This window comes from Amblyomma mixtum, chromosome 4, assembly GCF_055824585.1.
Source record: "Amblyomma mixtum isolate Tamu chromosome 4, ASM5582458v1, whole genome shotgun sequence".
Lineage (NCBI taxonomy): Eukaryota > Metazoa > Arthropoda > Arachnida > Ixodida > Ixodidae > Amblyomma > Amblyomma mixtum.
The window spans coordinates 96,643,309-96,657,122 of NC_143015.1; the positions used below are offsets into that span (position 1 = coordinate 96,643,309).

Sequence of the window (13,814 nt, forward strand, 5' to 3'; positions counted from 1 at the left end):
TCCTAATATTCAGACGTTATGTACAGTAAAAATAAATATTATTGACTGATATTCTAAATCACGTCGACTAAACAGTTACACTTGATTCAGGGCAAAGCACTTCTATGCAGTATATCTATGCGTACTGTAAAACTCTACTTTATTTTTAGTTAAGAAAGTCTGAGTAAAAAATAGCACGTCAGTTTTTTAAAATAGTGGCGATCATTCAAAATTTGTTTAATTTGTTTGTTCTTTACAGTTTACGTTACATGTTGCCATGCTCACGGAAACTTCAGCTGTGACGTCACGAAAGGGGCGGCCTCCAACATGGCTGGTGGTTTAATGCGAGCGACGCAGTGATCTCTGCCTGGTGTGTAGAGCGCACAAGGCCTTGGTTTAGTGAGCGTGTTAAACTCCGGGCTCAAACCTGGAGCCGCCACACCCCGAAAAAGTGAGCGTCCAAACTTCCTTCCCAACTTGCGTGCGCAGTATCTAGGTGTGAGCGTGCTCTGTTGCTACCATCGCGCTGTTTTTTTTTTTTCCGGGTATACCGTATCTGTGGCGATCAATCCTCATGTAGCTGTAGTTGTAGCGCGGTCACCGACGCCTGCTGCTGACTGCGTAGCGATTGCAACTGCCCCGTGACCCCTTTTAAAGGCCGCGCATTCGTCATAGCGTGTTCAGTGACAGGCGCGAGAGTTGCAAGTATCTACAACCGTGAGTGAACACTTCTTTCAGCTAAGATGTTTGCCGTCGTCGGTGGGGGTGCGTTTATTTTATCCGAATGCTGCAGAACCCGCGTCGCAACAGCGGTAAAATTCGCAGTGGCAGTTGCATTGTTCTCGCTGATCAATATACCTGACAGGTTACGCGGCATGTCACGCCAGGCCGAGCTGCTGAGCGGAACTGTCATGCCGCCTCCATTGACGTGCCATTTCCATAATTAAAACGAAACCCATTACATACTTTGCTCGGTACCGTTTCTATCTGCGTTAAATTCCAATTCTTTAGGTTGTGCGCGTCTGGTTTATCCTGTACTGCGGAATGTCTGCGACGGTAGAACTGCCAACCCTACAGCGGTGGCTCATCTAGTCTGAGATTCTGAGAATAAAAGTCTGAGAATAAAAGCCTTCTTGAAACGGCGCGCGTGGAAGACATTCCACAACGGAACTTCCCGGACTGAATTCTTTTCCTGTGTAGTGCTGCGTTGGGTAGGTTGTGAGGGAAGTCATGCCGGGCGGTTCCAGGCGCGGCTTGCGGTTGGTTGGTTAGAGCGCGTCGGAATGTCAGTACATGACTTAAATATTTTTCTCTTAACTTCGCCTCGTAGCAATGCTGACGCTTAAACGAGGAACCGGATCTGTGGCTTCGAAATTAATTCAAAAATCACCCGATCAAATGCGACGAAGGCTTCGGTACTTCCTGGCACAAATTAACGGGACGAGTAATAATGAAGCATATGCCCATTCCGCTACTCATCTGACAGGGCCGGAAAGCATTCGCTAGTGCTGTTTTAGTTATTAGTTTAGTTACACTACATTTAGTTGTCATTCGCATTCGTTCCTGTACCGAGCGAGAAGCCCTTTCTGTGCTCTCGGGCTGTCACTCTCAGCTTGCTCGCTGGAGCATTTTTGGAGTTTTTTCGCCGTTCACTCCGAAGCGTGCCGTAAAGTGGTGTAGTTAGTGGCATTTTTGGAGTGTTAACGCGCCGGTTACTCCGAAGCGTGCCGTAAAGTAGTGTAGTTAGTGGCCATTTATAGAAACGTCTTGCACTCGCAGACAGCAACCGAAGGCTTAACTGTCGTCCAACTGTTTTATCTGTCTGGGACAAGTTTGCTCCACAGCGTCGTCTTTGCCCCAGAGACGATAACACTCGGAGCAGATAGGGTAGTTGCACCGCTGATTCTATGCAAAAAGGACCTTATTGACGGCTGTTCCAAGTGGGTGTAGAGCTTTCCGCCGCTGTCTGAAGTCTTGTTTCTAATCACAGTGATGCTTCTCTTTGCGCCTTCCTTGCAGATGTCTGCACCCCAAGTCCCCTATCCTCACCAGGCCCCCTACCCTCCCCCACAGCCATCATTTCCCCAGATGCCCTATGATCCCCCACCACCTTACAACCCACACGCCGGCAACGACGGCTACCCACAGCCGGGTTGGATATCAACGCCACAGGCACCGCAGCAGCCTCCACCACCGCAGACACATCAACCAGAGGCTACAGTGTTCAACCCTGCTGCTCAAGTAATGCATTCTTGATCTTCCTTGGGCTTGACAGCTTGGGGACATTGTAGTACCTATGCACTGTGCCATCATGCAGCAGGGTGTTGTTGCACTTTTGGTGCTCTAAAGGTTTTTTTATTGTAAAGAGACAGGGTGAATGTTGTTGGAGTCCAAAAGAGCACCAAGTATAGTGCTTGGGAGGCAACTGGTTCAGCAGGTGTTACTCTCCAGAATGGTCTAGATGTGTGTACTATGACTGCTCCTTGAGGTGGAGACGCTCTCAAAGGCAATGGCGATGAACCGATGAGTGAAAGATGCAGAGGATAATGTGGAAATGTAGCAGCGAAGAAAAGATTTTCATAGTCATCGGGGAGGGGGTTAGGGGAGGGGTTGCATAGGGTCATAAGAGGTCATAAGAGGTCAGTAGGGAAATGAATGCCTGTGTTTGTGTGCAGCACATTATGTTGTTTTCACAGGAGGGGGCAAGGTGCGGTCTCCGCAGTGTTGGATGAATGCAGTCACGTATTTTTCGGCTTATGAGACTTTTTTACAGTGTCTCCAGAGTGTCGAGAACATAATTAGCCCACAGCATGGCTCAGTGACAGCCTAGGTTGTGTGCAGAGTGGCTGAGGAAAGAACTTTTTGAAAGCACTGCACTGTTATGCTGGTGCTCTTACGAGAATACTCATTGTGCTTGTGCATTCTGCACTTCCTCGTGTGCAGGGTTATGTCAAGCAAGGGTCTACTTATGTGCCCACGGGTCAGCCCGGGCTTGTACCACCGGCTGGCTACTACTCATCGGGAGGTCAGCCAGCGCCAGGCGGATACTACAATGCCACCACACAACCCATGCCCGGTGGGTACTACCCCGGACAACCCGCCCCACCTCCAGGGAGTGCTCAGGGATACTATGGTGCAACGGGCTACCCTGGAGGCAACACTGTGTGAGTCAGTTTGCAAGTCATTGGGCCTGGGCCTCGCAGGAAGGTTTTTAACCTTGTTATAGATAGCCAACCAAAAACATAGGTTGCTTTTGTAAAGATTACAAGGTCGCAATTTTAAGAAAGTAGCAATAAGCTTTTTAACATGCAGAAGGCATATAGCATGCAGTTCCTGTTCTGGCAAGGTTGCTTCCATCACTAGGAAGCAAATGGAAGTGTATGTTATTTTGATTTCAAAGGTTGCTGTGGTGGTGTTCCCAGATGGAGAGTAGTGTGCTATGGTGAGTTTGTCTTTGCCGCATTGGGAGTGATGATGCTTGTAGCCCTCCCTTTTGTAACGGGCGATCGACAAAAGTTCGGATCAGGCCGAAGCGACAGCCCAGTGTGGTGGCTTTGTTGGCCCTCTGTTGCATGTCACACATGCATGATTGCCGCGTCGCTCAGTGAATTGTGGAGGACACAATGGCACATATTTTCATTGCTGTATTTCTATAGAGTTAACGCATGAAACAGCTGAAAAAAGTTAGTTTGATAATTGTGCGTTGGGACTGAGTAAATGTCTTGGTTTGTGAATGAAAACTAACTTTTGTGTTATGTAAGAAATATACCAAGTGGAGATGCTGGTAGTCACCAGTGGTGATAACCATAGCAAGTTGTGGTAACAGCAGTAACTGCAGCCAGCTTTACTTTTTGCTATTAATGTTTGCAGCCATGTCATCCTATAGCTGTTGAAAAAGCCTGAAAACTATGGGGAAAAAAAATTTTTGAAGCAGCAAGAAAACTGCTCATCTGTAGGTGTCTTTATGCTTGGTGTCTCATTACTGTAAAGCTTCGATATGAGCAGATGATGGTTAAAAAATTGCTGGGAATTTAGCATTACTAACTGCAAAGTATTCCGCGAAAGTACAGTTTTTTGCAGGCGGACAGCACTGCCGCTTGCCTGAAAGCGTGATTGAGGTGTCCACTGACCCAGGGTGCCAGTTATGGGATGTTTAGCTAGTACTGTACTCTTGCATCTTGCCTGTACCACTAGTTTGCATAGGCACTTGCTTCCTTTTTTTTTCAAATAGCTTAGATTCATTATCGACCCTGTAAATAAAATTTAGCAGTGGCAGTGAGCAGTGGCAAACTTAGCCTGTGGCAATGAAAAGCAGCTTCAAAATTCAATAATGAAAATTTTTTCCAAAGCTGTCATGCAGTCGTATTCCCCTTCCTTCTAGTTACCTAAGGTAGCTAGTTTGTGTTTTGCCCGAGGGACAGTTTCAGCAAAACAGCGCTCTCTCGTGCTCTTTGCAGCGTTGTCCGCGAACAGACCCAGGATACGAGTCGCATGGATGATTTGGCCAAGTGCTGCCTGGGCACCTGCTGTCTCACATGGTTTTGCTGTTGGCTGACAGACTAGCCGACAGACTTTCCAACAGACTATCCAACAGACTGTCCGACAGGCAGTTCAACAGACTGTCCGACAGGCTAGCTGACAGCAGAGGAGGAGGAGCTGCTCGACTGCGACACCCAGCTTCAGCGGCAGAGTCTCTGCGGCATTGTGCCATCCACGCATGCTATCACCACACCACCACCACCACTACCATGATCTTTGGCCGTCTTCTAAGAGTGCATGCACCTGCATCCACCGCCTCTTTCAGTTTTGGGGAGGGGCGGGTCAGTTAGCGGTTTCTATAAATTTCATACCCAGCCTGGCAAGTATTAGCCGGAAAATTGTGCTCAGAAGAGCTTGCTTGGTTGTATTATACTGACATCTAGTTTTTCTCGAATTATGTACTCTAGGCACCAACAAATAATGTATGTATACAACAGAGCTTGTTTATATATTTTGTTACGGCATATACAATACGCTTTTAGACTTTTCCTGGGAGAATCTTTTTAGAGAATTTCAGTCCCACGTTTTGCCTGGTTAGAGTGTTGCTTGTTCAGGTGTCCCGTTGTCAATTCCAGTATTACTTTACCCCAGAATTAAATCTTCCTAAACCATTATATTGACTGCCTTTTAAAGCAGTTATCGGTGTATTCTCACATGGTTTCTTAGTTTTTTCACATGTTGAATGAAGGCCTGTGTTGAGGCACACAGTGCGACCAGTTTGTTCCTGCATGCTGGTTAATTTCTTGTAGATATTTTCCTATATAACATTGTTACTGTAAAGTTACCCTTGGCAAAACGTGGGATCTTAATGCTGTTTTCAGTTTTGTTGATGTTTGTAAGATTTTATGGTGCATGTATTGAACCTCCACGTGAATCCCACCCCATTCCATGCATGCAGTGTAGTCTATTAATAGATCATGCCCCGTCTCTTGCCCCACAATATGCTGCTCATATGTGCATTAAGCACTTGATTAGAGACATCATAAATGTTGGCTTAGACTGTACCCAAGGTAGAAGATTGCTGGCCTGTCATGGGTGCTTGGGACACATCACGGTCTGTCCTCCGGTTGATGATGAATCTCAAACGAGATGGAGTGATGAAAAGCGAACCCAGTTGGAACGGATTGTTGTCTTTAGAGCACGTTGGATTTGATGTTCAAATGATTTGTTGAAGGTTACTTAAGGGCCGTTTTCAATGTTGTTCCCGCAAAAAGCAAGTGAACATGTCTAACCCTTGGTTTTCGAAAGGAAAAATTTGTGTTGTCTTTTGAGAATTGGAGTTTTTGTGCATTCTGTGAACTTTGGTACTAAACAGTTTTTCTGTTGGCTCATAAGTGGAGGTGCTAACTAGCACATCTGCTAACTAATGAGTATGTTAACACTGGCGAGTTGTCTAAATGCCCATGCATACAAACTGAAAGCATGAGACACAGGATACAATGTGCGGATAGATGATTAATGCTGCTAAAAACTTTAAAGAGTTGGCAATGTGCTTTTAAAAACTGGCAAACTCATTGTGCTAGCTTGCCTGCATGAAAACCTGGAAAACATCACTGTAGTATTAAGCACCAAGGATTGTAAACTTTGCAGGTGGCTGGATTTTGAGGGCTTACAAAGACCATCCACTGCATGGAAATCTGTACATAAGTTTACAATCTGCTGTTCTCCTGTCAAGAGCAAGCTGAAGCAAATTGTTGACTGCAAGCGGCATTTAAGCAACACTATGCATAAGTGCGAGGTCATTGTTTGAAAAATGCGAAGTGATTCTGTGTTCAACGTATGCCACAGGGAACAATAAACATGTTTCTTGCATGCACTAATGTCTTGTGTTTTACATGACACAGTTTTCAAAAAGCCAGCAGCACTAGAATTCTTTTAAAACTGCAGCATAATAAGCTGTGCCTGTATGGCATGTATTGCCCTCGTTCTTGAAAACTCCACTGCCATGTTGCAGTGATAAAAAAAGTTTCAGCGCCGTTAAACGGACCATGATATGCGAAAGCACTTGGTTTCAGAGCGAATGCTCTACTCCTTGCATAGAAAGCTGAAGGTCATGTCGCGCTGGCATTTGACCTCTGAACGGGGGTGTGCCATAGTTGTGGCAACCACTTGATTCGCCTCCGCCTCTCGCTCCAACTTCACAGCCTGTGCCTAACTACGTGATTCACCTGCGCGGTCTATCAGCTGTGCACTTACCATGCGACTTCCTTCGTCCAAAATAAGCGCACATTACTTGACGCAACATCCCAGACTCAAGGCGATGCTAAGCATGCGTAACGGAGCTTACGCCCTGTACAACCAGGTTCAGCAGAGCTGAAGCTCAGCCATTTTTGAACTAGCTTGACTATTGCGTAAACACCGCCTCAACTTGTTCCTTGAATTCGCTTGACTCTTGCCTAGACATTGCCTTGCATTGTTTTAAACTCTCGTACTGCGTGACCTTCCCCTAGTCGTACAGTATCCAAGTAATTTAATCTCGAAGGTCGAAGCTTCAGAGACCCATCGGCTTTTTCAGGATTGCTAGTAAAGTAGTGCTTTCGGACCAACTTTGTCACCTGGAGTGATGGGCTGGGAAGAGGTTTGCAAAACCTGCTCACCTCGAATCTCATCCCATTGGCCAGCTCATTTTTCATACACAGAATGCTGTCTACATTGGCTCGCCGAGCAGCGCTCTTTGCAAAAGATGTTTTGCAAGTTCGGCATCTGAACCTCTTGGATTCCATAATAGCTGCCGCTTATATCTTTCAGTTGCCTTGCGTTGTTGGAGAAATGTAGCGGGGATCAAACTTGTGCAGATCACCCAAGCAGTTCACAGTCTGGCAAGCAATGGAACACCTTGCCAGAGCTTCCAGGTTCCAGACTCAACATCTGCACAAATATAGCGCCAGACATAGATAAGTAGGCACAAGTGTGCTATCTGAAAAATCAGTGCCTTCCAATTTGGATTTCACTACCAAGCCATCAGATGTCTGTGCACTGCTCAAGTGGTCTACACAATTTTAACAGTGACTGCACATAAGCCAGCAACAACTTTTTCTGCCATTGGAGGCGAAACATTCCCTCTCTTCCTATGCAGTGGAATACAGTGCCAATTTGCAGTTTAGTTCTCTCTAAATGCATACTGTCAATGTTTGTTACTTGATGGACACTTCTAACAAAATTGCCAACTGTTTATGTTTAAAGTCGAGGAAAAAAAGTTTTCTTTATCGCAACAAATTTGCTAGGCACGTGTAGTTGCAAGAAGTTCCAAAAGGTGGCGCCAGCTGCTTCAGTAACAAGAATAGTCCCAACTTTGTTTAGTTCTCTCTCGAAATAAATATTGTCAATATTTGTTACTGGATGCACATTTCTAACAAAATTGACAACTTTGTATGTTTAAAGTCAAAGAAAAAAAGTTTCCATCTCAACAAATTTGCTTGGCACAAGTAGTTACAAGGAACTACACAAGGTGGCGCTAGCTGCTCCAGTAGCAGAATGGCCATGGGGAAAGCCATGCGGCCAGAATGACAGTTATAGATGCTGTGCCCCTGGTGCCTCCCCTTCAGTGCCAAGAAAAGCTGTTGCAGAGTGCAGTGGGCAGTTTAATTTACAACCATGTGAACACCGCTTGCTCCCAGAATTCTGGGCAAGGACCACAGGCAGACATTTTTTCACGAACAGAAAAAAGTTCTTTTTTTTTTATTTTTCGACCTCTTTCATTCACATGGGGGGTGGGGGACTTTTAAAGTCCAGACTCCAAAGCGGGGAAGGGGAAACGCTTGGTCTCCCCCTGCCCCCCTATTGAAATATATTTACACAGTGCCCCAAGGCGCGAGATCTGAAAAAACCTTGTGTTCCCTTGACCCCAGTGAACCACGGCCCCTTGGGTTTGACTCCTAGGCACCACCCCCTCTACACCGTCCTCACGGCACATACACCATTTTTTTTTTGGCTCTGTTGGTGCAACTTCCCCTCAAAGAAAGACAACCTATCCACACAGTCTTTTTTTTTTTTTCTTCACTTTTGCGTTGACCCTCAATACGCTCCAACTGAAAGTGGCATTCGAAACACCCTAACCCTTGCTCATTCAGAACACCAAAGCATGATCAACAAATTTTTTTTTTTATGGGTCACAAGATGTGACGAGAAGTTAAAGGCCTTAAAAAAAACTCCAGCAATGGACACAACTCTTCAATGTAGGTACTCCATGAACATTCTCTTTCTGACAATCAGTTTCTGACGATCAGTTTCTGACTCTGCTAGCTCACTTTACAAAATGAAACAACCAAATCACACGTTTATAAAAACACAACATTGTAGGAGCTACTGAATTTTGTTTTCACAAACACGTTCGTGCATCACATAAGAGAACAGCAAGAATTGTACAGCATGAAAAGACTTTTCTACAACCATTTCAGACACCCCTCCATATCAATGTATTTGGTGCAGGCTTGTACTGCCAATAGTGTTACACATCGTGCAAATAAAAGTTCCGTGGCATAGAAGGAGTCTCACACTTTGCTCGATGAAATACTGAAGTTTGTACTTGGTTTCAGGAAAGTACATCACCAATAGCAAGTCGGAACGTTCTGAACAAGACAAGGTAACAAGAGCGATCACAACGCCACCTCCACACATTTTTGCTTCACAAGTTTTCTAAATCCCACCCATTTTGTGCAATGTGGTCGTAATGTTGCGGAGCAGTGACAAGAGTCTACAGAGTGCGACACTGGCAACCGGCCGCGTACTAAAAAACAAGCACTCCATTTTTATTCGCTACTTTGTCATTCAGTGCAATTATTTTCACAACACAGTTTAATTCTGCCAAAGGCCTCCGACGAAAGTCGGGGAGGGCCGAAAAGCAATGACGATTGCAGGATGTCGCAACATGAGGCACACATTCTGCAGCTCTGACTTATTCCAAACTTCAGCCTACACTCGGAAAATTAAAAAGGGCTCGAACCCTTGAAATGCCACAAAGCTACGAAGGATATTAACAAAAAAAAAGGACACGTGGCAAGGCAGAAAACCGAAGTCTAGTGCTCGAGCAAACGGCCCTGCGACTTCGCTGGCAGAAAGTAAACTAGAAACTGTCAAACCACCAACCCAAGACACACCATGTTTGCATTAGCACTCAAAACCAAAAAATACACCACACCAGTCGAATTTCTTTTCCCCTTTCAGCCTTTTTTCTTCCCCACCGCGTGAAGGAGGATCGCCGTGAGACTGCTTCCCAAGACCAGTTTAAAAAATTTTCCCTTTCTGGTCGAACGTACAAAGACCACAAAATTGCCGAAGGCACTACAATTATGGCAACTAGAACGGCGTCCCAGTAAAGAACAGAGCCGGTGATGACTCGTCACCGACACGGTCGCTTCAAAAACTACAAACATAAATGCAGCGACCAACCTCCCTCGGCCCTTGCCAGCGCAGCCACAGAAGTGCCGCATGTCAAATTCGTTTCTTAGTATTTATATTTATTTATATATATATATATAACGCACGTGCATAATAGATATATATGTACATGGCCACGCACATATGTACACGTCTCTCTTTTCAGCCGGCGCTAGACTTCGCTTTTCAACATACCAGGTGCATAAACGCGCCAAACAAAAAAGAAAAGCCTTGACAACTGCTGCTGACACTCTTACACAAGTTAAAAGCCTCTGCAATCGGAGGACGTGCCACGTGGAGTACCTCTCCATACGAATGGACGCCATCGTTATCTGCAGCGAGAAAACGCACTGCATTGGGGGGGGGGAACGGACTAAGGCAACAAACGTGGGCTCTCTGCAATGCGAGACTAGTCATTCGAGAACTTTGGGGTGCAAAGATGCACTGCCGTCGTGCCAACTGCCGCTAAAGAGACGCCGGTGCACGTGGCAAGAACGCCGGCTCATTCTGCCGCCCGTCTAATTGCTTTCCACAGCTCATGGACGACTAAGGGGGACGAACCACCGAGGATTAAACGGCGGAACGGAAGCAGCCACTTGCAGATTACGCAAAACTCGCTGAAAGGGAAAAAGAGAGGGTGGAAGGATAGAGAGAGAGAGAGACAGAAAGAAAGGGGAGGACGAGTTGCGAAAAACTTGCACAGGCCAGCCCGGCAAGAGGAGAACTCCTCGCTTCTGTAACACGTGCGAAAAAAAAAAGAGAAACAGTGGAAGAATGACCTCTTTTATGTACATGTGCCATCGTCGATGAGCACCGTGAACCATAAACAAGATGGCAAGCAGGCAAGGAGAGAAGGGAAGGAGGCACTGATGCGAAAACGATCATGTCAATTGTCCACCGTGATCTAAACAAAAGTAACGAGACGCTTTATGGTACAAGATGACAACTAGAGGGACGGAGAAGGTAATAAAACAGCTAGAGGCAGCAAACAAGATGTGATAGAAAGAAGGCACCAGAAAAACAGAAGCCAAAGACCTCATAAACACCGCGCAAGCATGTGGAGCTGTATCTTTCCACGCCCTCCCGCCAAATAACTCCTACTTAAATCGCTAGTGTCTTACTACTCTGTGGGAACTCAACATCAACTCGTATATATTACAAAAGTGGACACAGAGGTGCGGAAACAACTGCACCCGTGCTCCAAGAGAATGCTCGCCAGATTGGTCACCACCGGCCGCTTCAATTAAGCACGAGGGTGTGTACACTCTAAAAACGAAAAAAAGAAAAAGTACGTGGCTGGTTGCCAGTCAATCGCAGCACACACAGCAACTCGTTTTTTTTTTGTTTTCTTCCCAGTTTTCGCCACCACATATCGTACATCCACGGTGTACTACAAATACCCCCTTGTCAAGCGACCACCACTTGGCACGCTACAAAAAAAAAGCTCACGTTTTTTCGCACACTCCAAGGCCCGTGTGTGCACCGGAGGAAAAAACAGATTGCCAAACTGTGCGTTCCTCGTTAGTACGCCCATCCGACTCAATTCCCGCACAAGACACAAGAGGGGGTTTGCGAAGTAAACACGCTCCTTTCTTCCAAATGTGATGAGCAAAGAAGAAGAAGAAGACCAGAGGTAGCGACACAAAAATAAATACAAAACTAAAAAAAAATAGAGCAAAGACACGGAGACTGAACACACTACACGACAAACGCTGGCAGGCTTGTGTGTTTGTTTGTCCCCCGCTTGCAACGAACAACAGGGGGGTGTGGGTGTGGTGGTGGTGGATGGTGGCGGCAGTTCGCCAAGTCCCGAGCAGTGGCATGGTCCTCTTCTTCAGGTGAACTTTGCAGGCATTTTTCTTTTTTTTTTCCTCTTCTTGCACGTGTAGCCCTCCTCCCCTCTATTACGCGGCAGCACAGGTGTAGATGATGATGATGACAACCACACAGTGCCAAAAGTGGCAACCCACAGGCAAGGAGGGAAAAAAAAAGGCAAGAAATGAAGAAAACAAGGGGGAAAAACAAAAACCAGAGCTGAGGGGGGGGAGGGGGCGTCATCACGGCGCTCTCGGCAGGCTGCACTGAGTGAGGACGACCGAGGAGAGCGGCAGACTGGAGTGTGGCACGTGGTGGCGGTGGTAGAAGGGGAGCGCGCACGGAGACACACAGGCCGGAAAGCGAGTCCCAGGGGGGGCCGAGGCATGGGCGCCGAAGAAGCCCCACACTCAGTTCAGATCTCTGTCTTCTAAGTACCTATACTCGAACGTGAAACCTTCCTTGCGCCTCTGACTCCACTTCTCGTAATCGAAGTAGATGTACGTCCCCTGCAAGACGACACAAGGAAAAAAACACTGTGAGAATGTCTCACTAGCTAAAGAAACAGTGCAAATATATAGAAATATTCAAATATGAATATGAGGGAGAAAAATTCAAACCTCTCAAACGTTCAAAAGTTACGAATTTCTTGTTCACCTAAACTCGAGGCGAAATACTGCTCATTTCCACACAGCCCTATCTTATACCTGTCACACGGGTTAACTTGCCGCTTCCTCCCAGAATTATCTGCCCATACATAGCAAAAGCCCATGACCAGGAGTGCAAGGTATTGCATCGAGAGCCATCGTTGTATAGCCGTTGCATGCTTGCAGGCTGGAGAACTAAGCAGCACCACGTGGCATGTCATCGCATCATGCCACGATGGAGTCGACAACGGGCTGTGAACATGACTGGCAGTGATCTTCATTTCAGATCACTACGATAAGAGAAGCGGCGAGCGCGGAAGCAACCCGCATTAGCTGCTGCGGTTGTTTAGTGAAAGCTTCAGCCGCAATCTAGAAACTCCGTATCTTAGGCTCTTAGCCCACGGCGGCCAGGGAAAAAAGCCTCTCACAGAAACATTGGGCACAAGTGTATAGCACAGGCCACACGCAAGGGAATACCTAACGGTGTGGTTTCGTTTCCGCAACTTTCGCGGTTTGCAACAGCGTTTCAGTGATTCGGATCCATGACGGGGCTTGCAGTCAAGACAAATCAACACATGACGACTAAACAGGCTGCATGTCGACGTGTGAATGCTGTGTTTGGAGCGGCACTGCACAACTGGCGCTTGCGTCGCGGGGAAACGTGGTAGGGAAGCTGCAGCTCAGGCTGCTACTCTTGCGCGCGTTCCGCAAGCCGTCTCTTGGTGCGCTTTGCCAGAAGTGCCTCGCCTGCTCCACTGCACCAACAGCGAATAGCCTGCGACGAGTGCGCAGTTTTGGCATACTGAAAGAACAGCGTGGTCATAAGCAAGAGGAAAAAAAAAAGAGTAGCGATGTAATCCATGCTAAGCTCAGACAACCCACTGCAGGACTACATGCGTGTTGACCCATGTTACTGGTTCACAGCAGCACAGTTTGCGAGTGAAATCCGAGGAGAGTCAAAAATGGCCTTTCCATCTCGAGCACCAGGTGAAATCTGGGGCAGCTGCGACCAGCGGGAGTGTAGTTAACAAGTGTGCATTTGCAAAGAGCATATCGCATGCCGACAGCTTGCTGGACAGGTCCAAAGCCCATGCCAAGGACAGTGGCACGGAAAGCGCACAAGTGGGGGCTGGTCATGGAACAGTGCCATGAAGCAAGAGATGAAGTAGGCAGTGAAGAAACGAAGACGTTGGTTCCGAGGAGGCAAGCACGCAGTCAGCTCGCCAGCATGTGGCGCCATCTAGTGCCCTAACGGCAGACTCGAGGAATATGGCTGCCATTGCCTAATCTCTCCAGTACAACCATTACCTTTGTGATGCCGTGCGTATCTGCCTTCACAATGTCACCACTGTAGGAGATAATATTGTTAAGAGGAGGTCTCTACAAGGAACTGTGTAGCACTGAGAGGAACTCAACAACATGAGGCTTGAAGAAAACTTGCGCACACCCACTCCTAAA

The 13,814-nt window shown here is 46.8% G+C and overlaps 2 protein-coding genes across 3 annotated transcripts in view; one reads left to right on the forward strand and one right to left on the reverse strand.

Moving 5' to 3' along the window:
- The first annotated feature begins 272 nt into the window (after positions 1-272).
- Positions 273-6,334, forward strand: LOC149347519 (uncharacterized). Of its 2 annotated transcripts, none has more exons than XM_089587167.1 (4): positions 273-430; positions 1,999-2,220; positions 2,923-3,143; positions 4,437-6,334. In XM_089587167.1, exons 2-4 carry the CDS (start codon positions 1,999-2,001, stop codon positions 4,540-4,542), a joined length of 549 nt encoding a protein of 182 aa, XP_089443293.1. In that variant the 5' UTR covers positions 273-430; the 3' UTR covers positions 4,543-6,334. The 2 variants fall into 2 exon arrangements, with proteins under 2 accessions (XP_089443293.1, XP_089443294.1); XM_089587168.1 differs by lacking the exon at positions 273-430 and adding an exon at positions 507-696.
- Positions 6,335-11,528: 5,194 nt separating this feature from the next.
- Positions 11,529-13,814, reverse strand: part of Not3 (CCR4-associated factor Not3) — a 37,508-nt gene continuing 35,222 nt past the window's right edge. The window contains exon 15 of the mRNA XM_089587173.1: positions 11,529-12,218. Within this exon, the coding sequence (XP_089443299.1) occupies positions 12,120-12,218 (99 nt within the window). The 3' untranslated portion in view covers positions 11,529-12,119. The remainder of the gene's footprint in view (positions 12,219-13,814) is intronic.

Excerpts from the sequence above, each read along its gene's own strand:
- LOC149347519 (XM_089587167.1), top strand. The coding sequence starts at position 1,999 with ATGTCTGCACCCCAAGTCCCCTATCCTCACCAGGCCCCCTACCCTCCC. Across the intron at positions 2,221-2,922 it reads TGTTCAACCCTGCTGCTCAA|GGTTATGTCAAGCAAGGGTC; the intron begins GTAATGCATTCT and ends CCTCGTGTGCAG. Across the intron at positions 3,144-4,436 it reads TACCCTGGAGGCAACACTGT|CGTTGTCCGCGAACAGACCC; the intron begins GTGAGTCAGTTT and ends TGCTCTTTGCAG.